Source organism: Gasterosteus aculeatus, chromosome 8, assembly GCF_964276395.1.
Source record: "Gasterosteus aculeatus chromosome 8, fGasAcu3.hap1.1, whole genome shotgun sequence".
In the NCBI taxonomy this organism is placed as follows: domain Eukaryota; kingdom Metazoa; phylum Chordata; class Actinopteri; order Perciformes; family Gasterosteidae; genus Gasterosteus; species Gasterosteus aculeatus.
Genome location: NC_135695.1, coordinates 19,694,343 through 19,716,688, shown reverse-complemented (window position 1 = coordinate 19,716,688; position 22,346 = coordinate 19,694,343). Strand labels below are relative to the sequence as shown.

Genomic DNA, 22,346 nt, shown 5'->3' with positions numbered 1-22,346 from the left:
AAGTGACTGTCACCCTCGCCGGGCTCCTCACACACACCTCGTGGCCTCGGGGCGCCGCTCCTAATTGAAACAGGGAGCCCCTTCAGAGGGGGAAGCAACCGCCAGCGGACCGCCGAGAAACGTCTGGGTCTTCTCCGACCTTTTCAACCTTTTTCCATCTTTCACACGAAAGGTTTGGCTTTTTTCATCTCACGTTGAGTAAAATGAGGAACTTCTTTCAATCGGCCGAGTCCATGCCGATCGATCCGGACGCAATTTGGGGACACGTGGGACACAAAATCAGAAGATCCTATGAACATCACATTGTGTGTCATTTATATGTAGATAAAACATGTCGTTTTTTTTTTACATGGGATCACGTGAGGACTTTCTGGAGTCTGTAAGTTGCCAGAAAACTCATTTTTCTCAACTCAACTCAAGGGAAATAAGCCTGGATCGGTGAATTTGTCCATGTTACAACTTTTAGGACCAGGTTATATAAATGAGGACTATTCAAGAATAACAAAAAAAGGTCCCCAAAGTAACAGATGTCTCTTTTTGAATCATTAGCATCGTCACTGAGGTTGTAATTCGCCTGTTGGCCACTAAGTGCAATTAGCTTGAAAAAGCCGGCGCTTCTGGGGCTCGGGCCACTTCCCGGTTGTTTCATTAGACGGGTTAATTCTTAGCGCCGAGTGGTATTAAACTTTAACTCCTTTAACCCGCGGCAAGAAAGCACTCTTTGCCCTTTATGTTCTAGTTGGATAGGATTTTCTTTTTTTTTCCCCTTTTCTTCACGTACTAATAATGCATCAAGAATGCTGGAAAAAAAGATTCATCCCCGTAAACCCGAAGGGGACTTCTAACCTTAATAAGGTTCATTACACGGCCCGTGAAAAACAGACAAGAGTGTGGGAAGTCACAAAAAAAGGTGTTCTTCATTTCCGTCCTGCTCCCCCAAATGAAATGGCCGAGATCAGAGAAGGTGTTCCATTGAAATATTAACACAGGTGATCAGAGAGCTTCTTCTGGACAAACTCTGCCGACACTCCTGCAACCTGCTCTGTGTTGCCGACTTGCTCGGTGATTCAAACCAGCAGGGGCCATAAAAAAATAAAATAAAAAAAAGCTCCCTTAATTTGCCACATGTGGCCAAGAGAGAAGAAAAGAGAGTGAAGGTGTCAAAGAGAAAAAAGGACTCAGAGTCTCCGAGCTGGTTCACACTGGACAGCGATGGAGGGCGATTGGGCCGCGTTCACACCAAGGGGAGATAACGGCGAGGAAAGCCGGTGTGAGTCTCTCCAGGTGAACGCGACAGAGAAGAAGAGGGCGATAAGATCCTCAAGGCGAGAAGTTTCCCACAGAACAAACAGAAAGAAGAACAAAAAATAAATAAAGGGACGTCGGTCGATGAGGGCTTTCTCATTTGTTTGAAATGGTTATGAATGAGTGAGGTGGCCCCACCCCACCCTCGACCCCACCCTCGACCCCCCCCCCACCACCACCCCACCCCTCTCTCCTCCAACCCCCTAGACGCCGGCCCTGCCCAGGATAAAATGCAGAAGAGGGGACTGACCGACTGAGCGTGCAGGCCGTTCTTTTGCTGCTCCACTGCTCTGTGCTACAGCTGACACACACGGGCTGCCTGCAGACACACACACACACACACACACACACACACACACCCTCTCTCCCCTCCCGTACTCGCTCGCTCGCTCACTCCGTCTCTTTCTCTCTCCCTTTCTCTCAGTGCCGCACGCGCGCACAAACGCACACACACACACGCACACGCGCACGCGCACTCACGCAGTCAGTCACCAATCCTCCTCATTCAACTGCCTCTCAGCCACGGGTCAGCAGCTCAGACAGGCACCTTGTTCCTATTCAGCTGGGAAGAGAAGAGCATCGCAAGGTGCACACACACACACACACACACACACACACACATGCGCATCTTCAAACCGCCCCAGGACTTTATCTGTGGCAACGGGAGAGAAGACCTGAGTGCGAGGACGAGCAGCGGCCACAGCGACAGGGAGCGGGACCAAAGAGGGACTTTTGAAGGTGGACCCATAAACGGGAGCGTCGGACGAGAAGGAGCGAAGATGACGACGGGAGCGGGCGCGTCGCTGTAGGGAGGCCTGCCGTCGGCCCGAGGGTGGGTGCCACTTCCCTCCCTTCACTCCCTTCAGGACTCACCACCTTCCAACCATCCCTCCGCCGGGACATCTCCCCCCCCCCCCCCCCACACTCCCTCCCTCCCCCATCATCAGCATGCCTGCAGCCTGCACCAGGTGCACCTTGGGAGTCTGACCCACCATGTGCAGATGGACGCCGTCCGCAGACCATCTCTGTCCTGAGCCCGCCCTCGGCACCACCACCACCACCACCACCACCACCAGCAGCACCAGCAGCACCAGCAGCACCAGCAGCAGCACCAGCAGCAGCAGCGGGCGACCTCTGTCCTCTCCCAGCGCAGCCTCCCTCTGCCTGGCATGCTTCAGCTTGCTGCTGGTCACCGCCGGCACGGCCACGGGGGCCTGTCCTCCCGGGGCCGGGCGTGAGCCCCTCCAGGTGCTGGCGAGCGGCATCAACTGTTCGTGGACTTTGGAAAGGCACGCTCGCAGTTACAATCACCTGGAGGGCGACGTCCGACTGCGGCGGCTCTACTCCGCCAACAAGTTCTTCCTCTGCATCGACAAGACGGGCAAGGTCGACGGCACGCGGCGGAAAAACTACGCGGACAGTAAGTGCACTTAAGTTCTGAGTTATCGGATGTGTGTTGAGGGTCACCGGGGAGGAGGCCCCCCCCCCCCGTGACGTCCTCGCTGCACGTATTTTTTATGGCCGGACTTTCTTATCTGTTGAGCTTTTATAGCGGTTGAATATTCTTTTGGCTTCGCGGCGGGCCGAGCTATTTGCGCGGTGTTTGGAGCTGGAGAGGCGCGTTGCTAGGTGGGGAATACCCTCGCGTGGATTTAGGCTCCTCGCGGGAGAGCCGGCAAAAGAAAAAGCTGACTGGAGGAAAAGACGCTCGAGCGTCGGTCGAGTCGCGCGAACTGATGCTCGAGGAAGAAAAAAAAAAGAAAAGAAAGAATAGCTTCAGTTTCAACGGCGATTAACTTGTCAAAACAAAAAGTGCATCAATTGCAAGCAGCAGGTGGAAACGGAAACACGTTCCTCTGCGGAGGAGCACGCTCTGCTTCTCGCGTGTGTTGTTCGCGGGTTTCACTCGTCAGAAATAATTGTACTCAAAAGTGCAGCTTGCTATTTTACAACACGGAGCAATTTAATGTTTGGCCCTCGCATTCTTTCCGAGAATCCCGGTCGAGGCTGCGAGGCTCGTCCCCAGAATCACGCCTGCTGGCAGCAACATCCAACGTGAAGTCCTCGCCATTAAGTTAAGACACCCGCGGGTAGAGGGGAGGCGGGCGGAGAAGCTGCGGCGTCCGGCTAACAGGCCGGCCGCTCTGCTGCCACCGAGGTCCAAGCTGCCGGCTGGATGACATCTGTTAACCTGTCGGGAGTCGCCGAGTCTTTTAAAAACCACACGCGCGGCGAATTGAATTATTACTGTGTTAAAGGCTTCTGTAAGTCGGGACCAAATATCACTCCCAGCGGTTGCATGAATTTGACACCTCAGAGGTCACGCCGGGGGGTGTGGTAGCAATACCGGTTTGGCAACGTGAACCCTCACAAATGTTCGGCAAAAAGCTGCGGCGGAGGATTGTGACGCCGAGGCCTTTTCTTGCGTTTTATTAATGCTTCAGTGTTCGCAGCGGCTCTCTGTGAGAAAGTCCCCTCAAACATAATGTCCTCATGCATTTTATCCGTCGTCCGCTCATTTCCTTTGGCGGAAAGAGCGGCTCTTTCTGCTCGCTCGCACACAGCGAGGGTGTGTTTGGGCCGAGCCGAGCGCAGCACCAAACCAGCGGCCGCGTTCGAGGCCGCGTTCGAGGCCTCGCTCCGTTTTCTGTTTGAGGCTTCCGTTCCCGCCGTCCCGCGAGGAGGTTTTCAATGAGGCTTAAAGCCCGCCGACCCGGGACGGGTTCTTGTCACCGATACGGTGGGCGCGCTGTGGATCGGTGCGGCGGGCCGAGCAGGAAGTTGTGCATATTTGATGAGCGCTGCAGCGGCCTTCTTCTTCGCACAGGAAACAGGGGTAATTTCTTGTTTGGGATGTTATTGATTCCTCTGAACCATTAGGTTCTATCCTACATATCAGCCACTTGCTCAAAGCCGTGTTTTGGCCCCCCCTCCTCTGTCCTCTGCGTCGCCCCCCCCTCGCAGCTATAATGCGCCGACAGCTCTGCCCTGCTGCACCCGAGGAGGCCCTCGCCTCCATCCTACATGCGGGGCACTCAGTTTTTCCAGACCCAAGTCCCAGCTCCCTCTCAGGTGCAAAAACAGTTGGAATTAGTCAACAGGCTCTCAGCTAATTGAGGCTGGAAAATATTGGATCGATCCCAGAGGAGCAGGGCCATGGAACAGCTGAGGGAAGAGGCGAGAGACGAGAGCGCCGGACGGGATCCAGGGGCGGTGGAGACAAATGCAGGACACAAAATGGTAAAATAAATGCATTTCGGTGTATCAGGCTGGGCTTTTAGATACGCGCACCAGGGGACAGATGAGGGATTAAATGCTCATGAACTCAAAACTTTCATCTGCAACAGACAGGAGAGGCCGAGCGCGTATCGGTTTCATCTCCAAATGGCAAAATACTCCACAGACACACACACACACACACACACTCACTGAAGTTTCAGGTATCTGCTCCTGATTTGTTGACAGCATCAAATCGAGTTTTGCATTCACCGGCATGTCAACGCGATACGTTTGTTAGAGGAAAACCACAGCGGGTTGAAATCAGACGAGACGCGGCTACTATCTGACCACGTATGGATCCAGCTACAACTGTCCTGCAAGTTCCCAAAAATAAGCAGCCGCAAGAAGAGACAATCGACAGTACTTTTGAGGGAGAGCGGAGGGGAGGGGAGGCCCCGGGCGTGTTTTCCTTTTGACCTGTGGCAAAGCAGAAAATGACCGAGGGGGGAAAAAAAAACACGCCCAAGTGTTTACAAAAGCTCCAGCGGCAGGTACGCATCATATCCTGCCCCGGGTCATCGGTCATTGCCCGCTAATTCTAACAGCTGTGCGGCCGCGCCCAGCAACCGCTTTCATGGTTGTTTGCAACATCAAATCATAAAGCCGAGGGGAGCGGTAAGAACCGCAGAACCAAGGTGAAGGCGCGTCGTGCGCAGTCAAATTCAGTTCAGAGTTTTATGGTGTTAATTACCAACTGTTTTTGTTTTTTGGGCTGCGTAAATCTCATTTCATCTCATTTTAAAATGGACGGACTGTTAAATGTAGTGTGTGCGTGTGTGTGTGTGCAGGCTTCAAAGGTTTTGTGCAGCGTCCAGGTAGTGACGGCCCGTTCACCCTTAGGAAATAAGGTCACCGCGCCGCCGCGATCACAGGAGTCGGCGCTCTGCACAGCCCGGGCTGTGTTGTGTGTGACCAAATTTCCCTCGGTGTGCAACATCTTTGCCGTTTGATGGGAGAGTTTTTCCGAGTTCACCGCTGTATTTGCCTTGGACGGGAAACCACGGGAAGAAAATCTTCCACCCTTGCTGAAAAAATGTTGTGGAAATGACTGAAAGCGGCTCTGGACTGGGGGGGGGGAACTGGAATCTGGAATTGGGGAAAAGACGGGACGAGTGCTTCAGACTGCTGATTAAATCCACCTGCAGGGTTTGAGTAGTAAAACGGTGACGAACATTTGTTTACGCACCCGCAGTAGTAAAATTTCGAGTGAGGAAAAGTTCATATTTGGAAATCTGTTTGATTTATTGGTCAATTAAACTTAAGTGTGAGAGTAAATACGAGTGTAATCATACCTCATAGACGGGAAATAGCATCATTACGCCACCACTTGTGAACAGCACTATGCATTTGACTCAAGCTCTTGTTCGAAATATCGAAATATAATGAAAAATGTCTCTTTTACCTTGATCTTTCTGTTGTTTTTTTCCTGTAAAACCAAACAGTTTGCACATTTTTAGAGGTCCAATCAAATGCTCAAGATTGGATTTAAGTCCGTCCCTTCATTTCAAATTAATTTAAATCACAGATGGCCGATGAATAAAAAAAGCCCCTGTTATTTTTAAATAAAGTGACACTCTTTTGAATAAATCTCCATCCCGTGCGTCATCCGGGCTGACACACACACGCCGAGCGGGACGGACGTTACACAACGTCTGCCACTGTAACGGTGTTCACTCTGTCCCGGGCGGCATTCTGCATCCCGGGCCGCGACTCACCGTTAATTTCGCAGCTCGGAGTGGGGAAGCACCTGGCCGCAGGAAGCGCTTCGGTGCTTTCAATCGGGAGAATACACATGTTAATGAGGCCGGGAGAAGGGCGGCGCCCGGCCCCAGCATTGAGGTGGAAATTAAAGGCTAGAGGAGTGCTGGAGCGTTTCCCGTTGCTCATTAGACGTTATGTAAAGTCTCCTCCGGCTCGTCGCCACTGAGAGCGGCGCTGGTGGACACTTTTGATGCCAACGGGAGGGTGAAATCCCACGAAATCACGCATCTATTACCCCTTCAACGAGGACAGTGCGCGGCCTTCGGCCCGTGGGAGACAAATGGAAACCCGCCCTTTTGTCAGCCGTGTCTTGTATCAAGGGGCCGAAAGCTAAATAAAACATCGCTGGCACACGCGTGCGCGTTAAACGCGCACGTCCAATGCGCCTCACACACACACACACACACACACAATAACCGTCCTGGGAACGTTGCAGGACAAGAGTGTCAGTGTCGCCCTAATTAGTCGAGGACCCCTGGTATCTGCCACCGGGGTTTGATATCATGAATGGGCTCCAGAAATGTAGCAATTAGTAGCTAACAACCTTTAGCAGTCTGGCTCCGGCTGCTCAGCGGGATTTACTGGGTTCATCAGCAGGTTTATTGAGTCTGACTTTGGCTCCTTTATGGCGTCTCACAGCTCTTGACATCCTGTGGGTGTGAAGGGAACACAAAGGGGACGACTTCACAGGGCCGCTGAGCAGCTACTCGGATCTGAAGGCCATTGATAAAAGGTGTTTGCACCGATGTTCTGAAAAGCTCCTTTAAGACGGAGAAAGGCGCTGGATACAAGGTTCAAGTATATCCATTCCTAAATACTTGAAGGACGAAATAGAGGCAGCGCCAGTAAATGATTTAAGAGTGTAAAATTGAGGTTTGACTGAAAGAAATTGATACAAAAAAAAATTCCACAATAACAGAAAATGAACCATCCCTCAACAATACAAATGCTATATTTTAATTCACAATAAATCATGGTATAGCAATTTAACATTGCGAATGGTCGCAGACTAGGAGAAGGTTTTTTTAAATGGGGGGTGGGGGGATTTTGGCCTTTTTGTCAATTACAACACATAATCACTGTCATAGTGGGAAAGGTGTACAATTGGTTATAATTAGATCAAATGGGAAAAGCTAGTCACAAGAAATCCTCACCAGGGAGCAGCCGCCACTCACACACACACACACACACACACACACACACACATCTCTAAATACATCTACGGTTGACTTTCTAAAGCCACGGGAGTTTAAAAGTGTTTTTAACCTCAAATCACAAGGAGCCCGTGACCAGGAAGCAATAACAGCTGGAATGCGATGCACCTGTTGCCCTGCAGACAGACACCCGTCCATCCCTGTAGGTTTTGGTACCAAATCATAAAGGAAGCAATAAGAAGCAATAAAATAAGGCGCTTCTTTTCTCATGGGTGACATTCAGTTGAATCTGGGTCCTCTGGCTCTTTCTTTTCCGCCCGTGAAGCTTTGAGCCTTTCGACAGACTTAACCTCAGGTACAAACAGCTGACACACACAAACAGAGCAAACCGCAACCTGCTCATCCATCTGTGCAGTTAAATATTGACACGCTGTCAGGCAACCAAGTCATAAAAATCCAGTTTACAGCTTTTGGCAATAATAGAATGGAAATCTGTTTATTTACGACACCTCATCGCACTGATGATTATGACTTGAGATGACACATTTACCGAATTTAACTCTGCAGCAAATAAGATACCAGAATGCCTCTGGTGGTCCAACCTTTCTTATCAAGCAGACCTCCCCTGATGTATTTATGTGCGTGAGTTGTGATTATTTGAACTGTGAACATGACTAAGTTTGTGATGTTAGATGAAAAGTCCGGGGATCCCCAGGGGATTCATCCTCAGGGGAACACGAATGCATTTACGAAAAGGTTGCGTCGATCCATCAGGTTGATGTCGAGATACTTCCCGGGATAATCAAAAATTTTGATTCAAAAAAAAAAGTGCATGAGTAACATATTGCGTCGAGTTAATTTCTGATTTTTTTTTAAACCGAGAACTTGTGCGATTGTGAAAGTCCGTCTGCTCCTTGTCACCGCGAGAGCAGGATAATTGATGCAAATGTCGAGGGCTAAAAACAGCGACTTTGATGCCTGTACAGGTTGAGAGCACACGGCGTCTTCTCCGCATTACACACATGCGCCCGTACCTGCTCTTTATCTCTGGGGCCATTTCGCTAAACGAACCCGAGCAGGATGTGAGCATCGCGTCAGGGCTCTTTGAACCTGTGTGTACGTTTCAGAAAGCATGTGCCTGTGTTTATACTTGTGCCATTGCAGGAGCATGAAGTGGACCCTAAACTGAAAAAGATGTGCACTTCCCCTCTCCCTAATGGCTAATACGGACCAGACTTCACCTTGCACTCAATTCCAGCGCGCGCACGTGTTTGTTTGTGCGCACGCCGCCATGTGTGCCAGCTCGCGTGCAACCCTGAAAATGATCCGGTTATCACCCGGAGGAACGCAACTTGTCCAAATTGTTCGCCGCTGACATTAGCCGCACTGTAAGATGCCAATTACAGCACGCCGCTAAAGGGTTTATTCTTGTTTCAGCTTGTTATGTTATCGGCTGTAATAGTTTGATCTTTGAAAGCACTTTCTAAATTCAAAAAGACATGGTGCGATACGGACAATCAGCTATTGTGTGCCACATGTGTGAAAGGGAAACGCCTCATTCTGGGGATATTGTTTCTCAGGTTTCCGCCCCGTAACGCCTGCAAAGCACCGGGTCTTCAACTTATCTTTGCACAGGTACAAGCTGGTTGCATGTGAACCCCCTGACCCTCCACTCTCCACGTGTCCATTTCTCTCCATATATTCATTATACACATATCTTTCACTATCATCCTTTTGATTCCTTTTTTCTGTATGTGTCTGCCCCTTTGCACCCATCACCATCCCTCTCTCTCTCTCTCTGCTGTCTCCATTTCCCCTTCTCCTCCCCTGCAGTGGATAGGATTAAGGTCAGGCCCCTTTGGCTAGTGGAGCAAGTGACAGCTCTGACAGAGCCCTGATTTCACTCTTGTGCCTTCTGTCACCTCCCTGTATGCCCATCTCATTTTAATAATGTAAATTTGGGGCAGGCTCAGGCCACAGAGAATATTCCGTATCCTGGTGCTCAGTCACTGGAACCTCGCTCCACACCTGAGCACTTACAGTTGGCAGTTTTCCTTCAAACCAACTTGGAGTTGGTGGGTTTTCCTACTCACGTTGAATACAGAACTACTAGCAAAAAGAAAAACTAGAGACAGATTGAATGAGGAAAGGCCAAAGTTAAAAAAATACAAAGCGTGGTTCAAGCTCCAAAAACACAGGGTTTTGCATTTCCTATATTGAAACTGGATAATATCATTCATTTGACCAACCGTGCCTGCTTATGCCAACATCCATCAAAAATCTCACCTCCAATTTGTTATACTTTTTTTTTTTTTTTTTCAAATCTTAGGTGATCCCCCGCTACAGAAGATATACTGTACAAGAGCTTTAGTAGGAGCGGTATTCCTCCAGACAGCTACATGTATACTTGTTGGTCTAGCGGCAATTAATACAGTAATTTGTATCGATAAAATGTACATTCAAATACCTCAAACACAATAGTTAAAAAATTAAAACAAACGTGCGAGGGGTTTGTTTGGTTTCCAGCCCACAAATACAGAAAAATGTCCCAGATTTGATCCACAACCTACAATCGGACGTGAGCCCCGTTTACAAGTCGGGGAACTGTAATAAGTTGATGACACGGGTGAATCCTTTTACATATTTATCGACCCAGCCTGAGCAATCGTCACCTGCAAGATTAAAATAAGACAAGATAATCCTTTACTTCCGCAGCGGGGAAACTAAAGGTCTTAAAATAGGACGCTCAATCTAAAAGTTATTTACCAGTGTAGATTCACTGCGGTTAACGCTGACAGGGGACGCTGGTTTGGCTCACATGCGGATGCTCTCCAGTAACTGCCGGGGAGGACGATGGCAGGAGACTGTAAACAAGGCCTTTGTTTTTTTTTTTGCGTCCTGATTATGTTTCCACTCAGGGTGGCTGTGTCTGTGGTCCGGACGGCCGACCCAAACCAGCCACAGATGCAGCGCGCACCAGCTTACTGCAATTTAGTGGCACAGGAGAATGACCTCAGTCTAATGCTGCTGCCGCCCCCCGAACCCAAGTGCAGGAAACTGCAGAAGCCGTGAGTCACAAAGCTCTCGGCGGGCAGATCTGTTTGTAACTATCTGTGAAGCCTTTGATAGCTCGCTGCTCGCTTGTTACGGATGTGATGCATGATTTGGAGGCAGTTCGCCCTCCTTGATTAGAGAAAGGGCCCCTTTGCGTGGCCAGACCGTGGCCCCCTCGGTAGCGCGGGCTTCGTTAACCTTTTTCACCTCCTCTGCCATCGCTCAGCCCCCCCCACACTCCCCCTCTAGTGTTACCTCACCCCTCCGCCGGGCTCGTGCATTCGGTGTTTGATCAGCGGAGGGTCCCTCACCGTTTGATTTACAGTCCCGGAGGCCCCCTAATGAACTGGCCGATGTTCCGTTACGCACAATCACAGCTTAGCGTGTCCGGGGAGGTTAGCGCTCGGCGCTGTGACTGCCGTGGAGCGCGCGCTGACAGGGACACGCAGATGCACCAATCACTGTTTGATGGGGACTGCGTGTGCGGTAAATAAGATCCCTGCACTGCCAGAGCCTCGGCCTTGAGCCCTCGCCATTGTTTACCCCTGAACTAATTCATTTCGTGCCCGCTGTGCCGCCCGTTTAAGACGTGTTTTTTTTAACACTGCCGCAGCTGAAAAAAGGCACACACGTGTACACAGATGTATCCAGATGCGGGTGGCGATTCCGGAGCTTTGGGTGAGTCCGTCTGGGGATAAATCAGACCGACTAATCTGTCCTACGAGGGGATGGAGGGTAATTGGTCACATTTGACCCCCCGGCCTCGCGGACTGTGGGAACGCAGGCTTTATCTGCCGGCGGTAATTGGCTAATGAAACACTTCCGCAACCCCTCCGCCAGATCCTCATCCAGCGGTCGCGATTGGGCCGTGCGTCTTCGCGTGAGTGTGCGTGCGTGCGTGTGGCCAAAAGCATGTGCGTGACTGCGCGCGAGAGGTCTGGAGAAAATGGCAGGATGCGGAACTCCCAGTGGCCGTCTCCACGCCGCTATCAACAGCATCGGCCTCGCGACTCCTGCGGCGCACTGACATTAATGGTCGTCATTACGTTTCACATGCAGGTTTGAAGTAGCGAGGTTACGGTCTTGAGGGCTTTTTGTGCCGTGCAGAACCAGGCCGGGGGCCGAGTGTTCGCTGCATTTTAGATCCTTCTCTCGATACCGATACGCCATATGCATCGTGTCGTATTTCGTTTTTTTTTCCTTTTTTCGGGGGGGGGGGTTTATAGGCGTTTCGGCGCGACCGGTTATCTGGGCGAAGCCGTGCCCGCGTCAATCGAAAAACAACCAGGGTGGGGAGAGTTGTGGGGGTTGGTTAGTAAGAAGAGAAAAAAGGGGCTAAAGTTACGGTGGTGAGACAATGTCTCTGAGGTCTCATCAAGTGAGCCATTCATAGATGCCGGCCTTGCAGTTTTCGGAGCCAGGGAGACACTCCGGCAGAGTGGGGCCCAGGGTGGCCTTGTCTTTTTGTCCCGAGCTGACCCCTGCTCTCCCGCCTGGCCTCTGCGCCCCTCACCTGGCCTGTCCCAGCGCAACGGTAACAGGATACCTGTAATTTGCTCTAATGGCCTTTGAAAGACCCGGCTGGGCTAATCCCCGGAGTACTTCTCCCAGCAGCCCCGTATGAAAGGTTGGGGGGTAACAGGGCCGATCGCCCGAGTCCTGAAAGAGGACCGGCTTCTGGATTGTGTGTGAGAGAATGTCACCCCTCGCGGACGGGGCTGGTGCCGAGGGAGTGCGGGGAGTCAGCTTTCAGCGGATCACCACCGTGCGGCTTGTTCACATGGCTTAGAGAAAAAAAAAGAAAAACGGGGGCCCGGCTGGTGGAGGGAGAAGATCGTCGCTGCTTTACACCTCCGTCAGGCGGCTCCGTGTGGCAGGCGTGGGGGGGCAGCTGGCCCAGGACCAGCCTGCGCACACAGCGCTTTTTGCTTTTGCAATTTGTGCGCGCGAGTTATGTCTCCATGGATAATAATACAGGTGAAATAGGTGACCTTTATGACCTCGGTCAAGGGGGACGAGACAGTCAGGGTCGTACGATTGGAATATTACTGTCAATAGAAAAGGTTCCCTGAAGCGGCCTGCAAAATGGTAATAACAACGATGATATGGGTACAAATAGAGCCAATGGTGAACAACGCACTGTGGCCATTGAACATGCTCACAGATTAAAAAGACAATCTTATCCGTCTCATCTTGACTCTCAGGCCTCCAGAGATTTTAATGGAATGTGGGAACAGCAAAGCGATATGCTGGAGACCGGCCCTCCTCTGGTCTTTTCTCTCCTTTCTTTGCCATCCTTTCTATCCGTCGCCCTCGTTTCTTTGACGGGGCGGGGCCGCGTGCGAGGCAGAAGCACTCACGAAAATATGCACACAAGCAGAACGGCCTTTCCTGCGTCCTACTTCCTCGAGGTACAGAGGACGCCGTGCACGCTCGCGCGCGCACAGCGGAGTCTGTGCGGAGTGATTGAGAGCGACGGCTTGTTTGGACCTGTGAAAGTTCAAGTGAGCGAGGAAAAAATACAAGCGGTAAAAATAATCCTGTTTCGTATTTCCTTTGCTGATACTTTAATTACGTACTTTATACATTTTGTTTGATCAAACACAAGCCGATTCCTCACAGCGGTTCAGAGCAGAATTAGGGAGGAGAAACACTGCTCAGACTCCCAGACCGGCCGAGCTCATTGGAGGAAGTGAATTAGTCGGGATATTGGCTTGAATATGCTGCTGTTCTTATCCACTATGTGTACTCATACCCTTAGAAAAGTAATGTTCCCCAACTAGGTTAATAACTACCACCCATGTAAGTAAGGTATCGATATTTCACTGGAGCAACGTGCTTAACTCAGACCAAAATCCCAACCAAATCAGTTTTTGGGGTTAAATGATCTGCTGGAACAGTGAAGCTTTCAAAGTGGAAACATTTGCACCGCAGAATGTGAACGTAAAAACCTGAGCAAATCCTCAAATGTAATCAAAACGATGAAGTCAAACCATTTTAGGTGTAAAGCACAGAATGCAGAGCAAGTATCTTCTAGTGAACCTTCAAATAAATGTTTTGGATTGAGCTTAGTCATTAAAATGTGTAAAAACTGAACTAGGCAACAAATGTGGAGGGCAAACCTGCAATGTGCTATAGAGCAGCATGCTTTCAAAAATCTGAACACAATTAGTGATTCATTTAAAGACCTCATATATAATATTATTTGAGATGTAGGGCAGAACATTCGTGGGACTCCAATCAGTCATTTCAGAGCGGGAACTTCTGCCTTTGTGATGTTTCTCTACATTCAACATTACGGTTGACCGTTCGTAATACGAGTGGGCTTGAAAAACACGCAGATGACCACCGAGTTAAGGACGTCCCCTCACACGTGCCGTGGGAGAAGAACGCCAGCCTGGGGATGTTCCTCGGGGATTACGTGGCCTATTGTGGCGCAAATCAAATCTCAATCAAAGGCTTTCTTAAGGAGGAGAGGTTGAGTCTGAAGGAGCCTGGCGCTCTGTGTCCCGCGTTCAACCAGAAGTTACTTCTTTTTCTTCTGACCAAGAGGTGACCTAGGGGATCGCTCGCCATCTGCTAATCTAGGGTTCCAAGGGTTCGTCCCCCCGGGGGGGTCAAAAGTTCGGTTGACAGAGTATACTTCCCCAGGAGAGACTCTCAGTCGTCCCCTGATGTCTTGGTTCATCAGGGGGATCGTGTTTGCGTGTTACCTTCGGGTGTGTTTTTGTATGTGCGTTGTTGGTTTCAGCTATCAGTCCGCGTGGGGGCTGATCAGTGTTAGACCTGCTCCTCCGGTGATATGAGAGAGGCGCGTAGCAGAAGGACCACGTATGCCAGAAAAACATGAACATCATTGGCTTTCAAGTGTCTCTATTCAGTCTAACTGACACCAGTGAAGCTCGTTGAGGACCTAAATGTAAGAGCCGGTGGCCGTAGGGTTCATTTGTCACCATAGACTTCCAACGATTTCACATCCTCTCTGATTAATGTTAATATTCAAGCTATTTCAGCGTTTCCCGTAAAACCAACTCCCCGTCGCCGCAGCGCCGTCGTACTGCGCAACAAATTGAAGATCAGCTTTCGTTTGAGCCGACTCGCTGCCATGAGATCAGCCCCGATCCAGTGTCACGTGCCACACGGCAGAGATGAAGCATCTACTCTACTCTGACCGCAGTGGAATTTAACACGTGTGAAGTAGTTCTAAGGAACACAACCGTCGACAATCTAAAATACACTAGAAACATCCTGTTGACAGGAGTTCTTTTCATACTTGATGTGCATTTAGCTGTTTGTTTGTTTTTTACCAGAAAGGGTTTGAATGCAACACTTTTGCTGAAGTAAAGGATCTGCATTATTCCACCATTGACACAGAAGCAGGAATCCTCGTGTTGCCGCTCAAGTTTATCGGTCAGTTGCCAAAAAGGTGACAGTTTCATGGGAAAAGTTCAGTATTTCAGTAAAACAGGCTGAAGCATAGAGACACAAATGGAACCGTTAAGTGTCTCTGTCAACAGAGACAATCAAACACGTCTCCTTCTGAAATCAAGCAAAAAGAAAAAAAAAGCGACCCCATTGACAATCATTCGTTGGTGTTTCACTGCACGTTCAAAAGGGTTAACGTCTCCACATCGCAGCACCTGGGACGGCCTCCGCCGGGGCGCTGCTCCGTTCCCATGGTAACGTCTCAAGGTGTTTAAAGCAACAGCGAGCGACGCGTCCTTTGTGTCCATTGGCCCAGTACCAGACCCTTCGAGGGGGGGGGGGGGGGGGGGGCGGCAGATCAAAGGTGCTGGTCGCAGCCATTAGGCCCGTCGGGCCCGACCCAACATGAAAAGCTGGTGTTGAGAAAAGGGGGGCAGAAAGAAACCCCCCCCCCCCAAAAAAAACAACAACAGGGCCCTCTTCGTTTAAAAAGCAAGCAAACTGTGAAATAATTGAAAAGGTGTGTCAATCAAGGGCAGGAACGCAGCGGGAACTCCGAGATTCCCAGGCTCCGCTCCGGGTCGGGCGCTGAGCCGCGGAGGGCCGCTCGAGGGGGCGACCCGAGACATTAAAGACCCGAGAAAAAGGACTAAAAAGGAAAACGGAAAAATCTCTCTGCTCTGCTCAGTTCTTTCCGCTCTTTTCCGCTTCAAATTTGTGGGTGAAAGGAGCCTTTTTTTGCGACACTTTGTGGAGCCCCATTCAAGACGCTCGGCCATCAATAAGATCTCGATCTAGCTCTTCACCTCTCAGGTGAGGGACAAAGGCTTATTCGAGGGGGAAGCGGCCGTTGGAATCGCCCCCCACCCGAAAACCCCCGAAACCCCCGTGCTATAACCAGCACCTTCACCCTGTACTCGCCATCTCCCTCCCCCCCTCCTCCCCCTCCTCCACCCCCTCCCCCCCCCCCACACCATGAGTCGGACAAAAGGGAACCCCGTGAGAGTGTCTCTCTCTTTCCTTTCTGCTTTTTTTTTTTTTTTCCAAAGTCAGAAAAGGCTGGAATGATCTGACGTTGGGCCGACGTCCAAGAAAATGGGGCACGGGAAGAGAAGAAAGAGTAAAAAAAAAAAAAACAGGGTGAAAGACTTTCTATGCTTTTAAAAAAATCCCATAGAGGGGAAATAAATGGCAAGTCCACAGTTGACTAGACATGTATAGTGCAGGATTTGCTTGTAATGGCAGCTTGAGCGTATTGACAGTCCCAGCCAAAACATGTCAAAGGTTAAGAGACCTCGCCAATTGCAAGTGGGAAGCCAAAAGTACCTTTTTCACGAGCTCAATGGGGCCATCGGTTGATCCTCGCTCAGCAGAACACGGAGCAGGATCGACCTTCGGTTTCCATTGCAACTCGGGGACAAAGAATGAATTTGTCTCTGTTGTTTGTCCCCGTCTTCTCTCTAATTGTGATATTGTTCAAATGGTTTGAAACTGTTATTCAATAGAAATGTTCACAGGTTGAAAACGGTTTGATTTGCATTTTATCAGAGCAAACTTTATATTCCTCTGTGTGAGTTTATTAAAAGATAGGATTGACCCCAAGCTGCACTTAAAATGTCGGGTACATTCAAAGATAGGGACCTTTTTGTCAAACATACAGTTTGTTTGTTTGGGCCGGAAAAGTCTGTTTTTTTAATATTTATGAATATATTTAATATATAATATATTTTTAATATAAAATATATATATTTTTAAATATGTATAAGAACAACCCATCAAAAAAGAAATTCTTAAAGATAAAAAGTTTCAGTCAAAACTGCATCAATAATCCAGCACATGTCTTTCCTTCCAGTGAAGTGCTTTGGATTTCAGCAGTTAGGAAAACCCTCTAATAGCTTGAAATACCTCCCTCTGATTTCTCAGGCTTTCGACACAATGGAGTGACTTTTCAAAGGGGGGGGGGCTGTGCGCTACATGGATCTAACTGGTCTTTATCGATGTGTGGTCAAGCGTCCACACCCCAAGTGGTTCCTCACTGCGAAATCCCCATTTCATGTGCTCAGACCTTTAGTCGCTGCTACACCAGCGCATACGAAAGAGGCGACGGCTACCTGAGACGCCACAGCGCAGGTTTCTTGTTGCGTTGGTACCACGATTAATCACCGGAGGAGCCCTTAAAGTAAGAGAATACATTCATCAAGGGCTGTTTTCCGCTTTAACTGTTTAACGCCAACAACGTCTCAGACGTGACTAAACATCCTTCCACACACACCTACGGCGCCTTGAGCTCTAAACCAGCAAAATAATGGCTGGCACCACTTACAGGCACCAGTGGTTTTCATTGGCCTGCGCTAATCCCCCATAAACCCTTGCAGCGCCCCCATCACCAGCCGAGGCCTCGGCTAATTGCCTACGAGTCCCTCGCACGCTCCAGGTGCCGCCGCCGCCGCGGCACACCCGGTGTTTGTAAACACAGCTCGTAAAACGAGAGAGAGAGGCCGCCATCAGTGTGTTAAATGTTTGTCCTCGGAGGCGATGACCGGGGGGGAGGAGGTGGGGGGCGGGAGGAGGTGCAGCCGGGCCGGTACCTGGACGGAGGGAGCGCCGGGCCTCCCTCCCGGCAGCTGTGGCGAGAGCGGGTGGAGGGGAGTTTGTTTACCTTCCTGGTGTTCTCCCTCCCCCCTTTTCGCTCTTTGCGGCCGTTTGTGTGCGTGCCTGAAGAACACAACCTCACTTGGTAACCAGGCCGCCCTCTCCCCTGCCTCCCCCGCCTCCCCCCCTCCCGGAGGACGCTGAGGGCACAGCTATAAAAGAAGAAGCACGAGAGATAGTTGCGTGTTAAGAACGATGGCGGCGGCAGATGTTTTTTATGTTTTGGAGCTCTTCAGATGTTCTCGTTTAGAAAATTCATCGCAGGTCTGCGTAGAAGAACGAGGGAACAAAACATCCGACTGTAACACGGGAGAAGACGATGTCCAACTTCTGACCACAGCTGTTCCCCAAAAAACCCTCTATCGAAGGCCCAAACCGCCGGCTTTCTGAAAGGGTCGTTCACCCCAAACCGTGATCTTTTCCTCAACGTGACTAATAAATGTGGGTGTCCAACCAGACCGCAGCCACGGCTCCGTCACCCCATCACACAGGAAAAAGACAAATGGTAGTTTGAAGGGCTCGTTCTGGGGCTCGACACCTTGAGCTTCTACACCCTGATCTGGTGCTGGGTTGTTTTTTTCCAGCATCCATTTTTCCCAAAGTCAACGATCCCTTTCTTCACAAATGTGTCTCGCCTTTGAGCAGCAACGTTGCATGTTTTTCTTTAAAGAAGATCTCGCTTCGTCTTCAGCAACTAGCTGCTATCCAGAACCCGGCACCAAGCCACTCGGGTCGTCTCCGAAGCATTCTCCCCGTCGTAGCCGCACCAATGAAACGGACGAGGAGAGAAGCCTCGCGGGGGCTTGTTTGCAATCGGTGTAGAAACTATTGGCACAAACAAGCATTGCCAGGTTTTTTTCGTGGGGTGAAGTGAGTTGAGTGGACGGTCAACCGAACTCTGGAGGCTGGAGGCGGTGAGACAGAATGATATTGTGCGTGCTCACACTGATCTGTGTTAAAAATTGAGTGCATCTCAGTATGTAGTCTGAGTCTGCGGTGTATAAAGGAAGTTATTCCATTAAGCTTTGTTATTTTCCGCCTTTACTCATGTGATCAAATCTTAACCTTTCATGCGAGATGTTTCAAATTAAACTGATCTTCTCAAAAAAAAAACAGGAGCCCCTTTGAGCTGCCGTGCATGTCCAAAGCTACATGTTTCTAACCCAGACTTTTGTGCCCTCTTCTGTCTTTTTTTCTCCAGGCCTGATGGAAATCCGATCCGTCAGCGTGGGAGTTGTTGCCATCAAATCTGTCAGCACCGGGCTGTACTTAGCTATGTCCAAGAAAGGCACCCTCTTTGGATCGGTGTGTATACAACCCGGCAACATTGTTTCCTGCAGGTCAAGATGGGGGGTGAGGGGGGTGAGGGTAGTGGGAGGTATCATGTGCATAGGGGGTCCCAAATGAGCGTCTACCCCAAACATGCGTCAGTGCGGCGTCAGCAGAGGGAATCTTCTGCTGGATGGTCCAGCGGGGAAAGGTCAGAGCGTCGCAATCAATCACGGCTGTACACCTGGGCCGCGGGGCCGACGGCACCTGCCGGCTGGTTCCGCTGTCAAAATAAATAGCAGGGAGAAGACGCCGGACCGGGCAGTGACACGAAAAAGACAGCTGGGCTCCTTTTAAAAAAAAAAACGTCTTTCGCGTGCCATCTGCCAATTGATGTTTCACACGGCGAGCTTTTGGAGCGTAATCGCCTCCCTTTTGTTTTGCGACCAGCCGCACATCAGACCCGAGGTGTGTGGTGTCCAGCTCGTGCATTTACAGTCAGCAGCAGCGGCGAGAGAAGTGCCTTCAACAAGCCGCCGCTGTAAATAACGAGCGGATCTGAAGGCCCTGAAAAGCTCCTTTGATAACAACGAGGCAGGTGAATCACAGCGGACGCTATCGCACGCTAAGGGCCTCATTGTGGGATTACCTTCTCAGATGAATACACCTGAAGACAAAGCTCTCAACGATAGGAAACATTTGCGTTAAAATGCGTGGTATTTTGGGGGGTTTCGAGATTTGTTCCTGCAACTGGAACCATTAAAAGCAACATTTCATTCCAATAACAACGTCCCAGTTACTCGGATGTTTCACAAACCTCATTGTGATCCAGTCAGCTTCCAGTGATCGGTGCAGATGAAGGCTTAAGTGTCGGCCCCTTTAGCTTTCTGCAAGCAAACGGAACATTGTATCTGGACATTTTGAGGTTTTAATTCTTAAACGATTAGGGCAGCACAAAAACTATTCCACTCAGATAAACGCCATCGGGTTGCTGGAAAAGAGATTTCAGGGCGACCTATTTTTAAACCGAGACCAACCAGCTAATTGGTTCAAAAACACTATAAACCGCCATAAACAGCAGCTGAATCCTTCACAACAGACATTAACCTTTGTGCACCACTTGGAAGCTGAACTAACGCAGCACAGCAGGAATGACCTCTTAACCCCCCCACACCCCACCACCCCCTCCTCTCTGCTCACAGGTGAAGTACAACCCGAGCTGCAAGTTCAAGGAGCGCATCGAGGAGAACGGCTACAACACGTACGCCTCCCTCCGCTGGAAGCACAGCGGCCGGCAGATGTTCGTCTCGCTGAACGGGCGGGGGAAGCCGCGGCGGGGTCACAAGGCTCGACGGAGACACCCGTCCACCCACTTCCTGCCCATGCTGCCCTCCTAGCTGCCCGCGTCCGAACTCTGACCCCCACAAACTGTCCGACTGGCTCAGCGGCCGACCTCCTCACGCTGGTGTTGGTCGCGATCTTTATTTGTTTATTATTATTCCATCCTCCCGTCGCATAAATGTGCATTTATCGAGCGCTGTAACAATTGTAGGTTTAGCATATGTACTTAAGTTATTTTCTCTAATGATGTTCAGTAATACAGTAAATATACCGTAGACTTACACTTTATGCAGGCATCTGTCTGGCTACAGTATCGGTTTGTGTGTCTGAAGTGCTTGCAGACTTTGTGACTTTAAGAGGCTGGAAGGGACAGCAAGGCCGTTCCAGATAATGGGGCAAAAATTACATTTCCATTCAAAGCATCACTTTTAAAACAAAAAATAGCTACAATTAGCTGTCATTGACGACGTCCTTTCAGGGGTTTCTCTCTACAATTACATTTTCACAATTCGTCATTCCACTTTTAACAGATTTTTTGTCTTTGTCACCATCGGTTCACATATGCTTCAAATGTGAAATCTGAAACATAATGTAAAAATAATAAGATTTAATGTGCAACAGCATTTCACATAAACTAGCACATGGTTCATCATGGACACAGGCTCCTAAACGGGAACAATCTGATGGTTCAGCATCTTTTAACTCACGCACCTCAAGATGCAGATCGGAGAAACCAAATAATAACATTTGTGGGGGGGGAACCAGTGTTTCTGCAATGTGACGTCCTCACTGTCTCCTGGGATCTACTGCACTGACGCTACTGGACAAGAGACGCTGAAAAGCTCTACTGACTTAAACGCGTTGCTGAGCTGCACGACTGGGACGACACGCCGGATCGTCCGAGACGACCTCAGCGTGTCTGCGTCTGACTCCCGTCTCCTCCCGTTCAGCCAAACCCACGGCTGATGGAGCGCAGTGTGACGTGCAGCCTCAGTTCCGTTAATAAAAAGATGTGCGTGTTGAGTCATTTAATGCATCGTAGGCAAAGCAACAACTTCATTATTGTACACAGTAATAAAGGGTTATTACATTCGGCCTCTCTCCTAAGTCTCGCTAACATTTTCTCAACAAGGCTGTTGCTAATAGAACATTTAATATATTTAAAACATTTTGTACTCTAACTGTTTGAAGTTGACGTGTATTGTTATTGTGTACTTTTTGTGTTGGATTGTAGAAATACTGTTTTAAAAAAAAGAGGAAAAAATGGTAATCAAGTACATATTTGCTTCATTTTATATGGTATTACTACTGGATATTGGTACATATATATATATATATATATATATATATATATATATATATATATATATATATATGTTAGGCCAAAGTGTCAGAAAAAACATTCTTTAGATTCATGTCAGAGAGGTAAAATCATTTGAGTGCCTTGATCCGTGCTGAGTTTAGTAAACTTCAATAAAACATGTGGATGAATCGTGATTCAAGCCTCGTGTCTCCATTTTAATCTCGCCTCATGCGCGACGCTGATTGTTAAATTTTGGTTAACATCTCCATGGGAGCTCTTTAGACGTAACCCCCCCCCCCCCCCCTCCACCTCCACCTCCACCTCCACCTCCATCCTCATCATAATCATGACAAAACTCACAGCGGGAGAGGCGTTGACACGCAGGACCTCCCCGCCTCTGATGAAAGCTCCGCGGTTATGAACTGTGCACCCGAAGCGGCTCGAGGTCATTTACACACAGACGAGCCCTCCAGTGGCACAGGGGGGGGCGGGGGGGTGGGGGGGAGGCACTCGGGCCCTTTCAGCCAGCAGAAAGGGGAGTCGGCGATGAATGGCGGCTGTTCGGGGTGAATAAAGGCCGACCTTTCAGCCTGTCATAATGTGCGACTACTGTGACGGGAGGGGAAGGGGGGTGGGGGTGGGGGGGGGGGGGGGGGGGGTACATGTCAGGTCAGGATGGCGTGAAGTCACACTGTAGTTCAGCTCCAGAGGTCCGGGTGCAGCGCACACATGTCAGTGTGGGGAGGAGGGGATGGGGGGGTCCTGCTGTACTTTCGCCATGCAAAAGTTCTTGGAAAGGGGTT

General features: G+C 49.8%; 1 protein-coding gene across 1 annotated transcript; it reads left to right on the top strand.

Moving 5' to 3' along the window:
* The first annotated feature begins 1,559 nt into the window (after positions 1–1,559).
* fgf22 (fibroblast growth factor 22) lies at positions 1,560–21,733 on the top strand. Its single transcript, XM_040185143.2, has 3 exons — positions 1,560–2,725; positions 18,832–18,935; positions 20,102–21,733. Exons 1-3 carry the CDS (start codon positions 2,299–2,301, stop codon positions 20,294–20,296), a joined length of 726 nt encoding a protein of 241 aa, XP_040041077.2. The 5' UTR covers positions 1,560–2,298; the 3' UTR covers positions 20,297–21,733.
* The last annotated feature ends 613 nt before the right edge of the window (positions 21,734–22,346 follow it).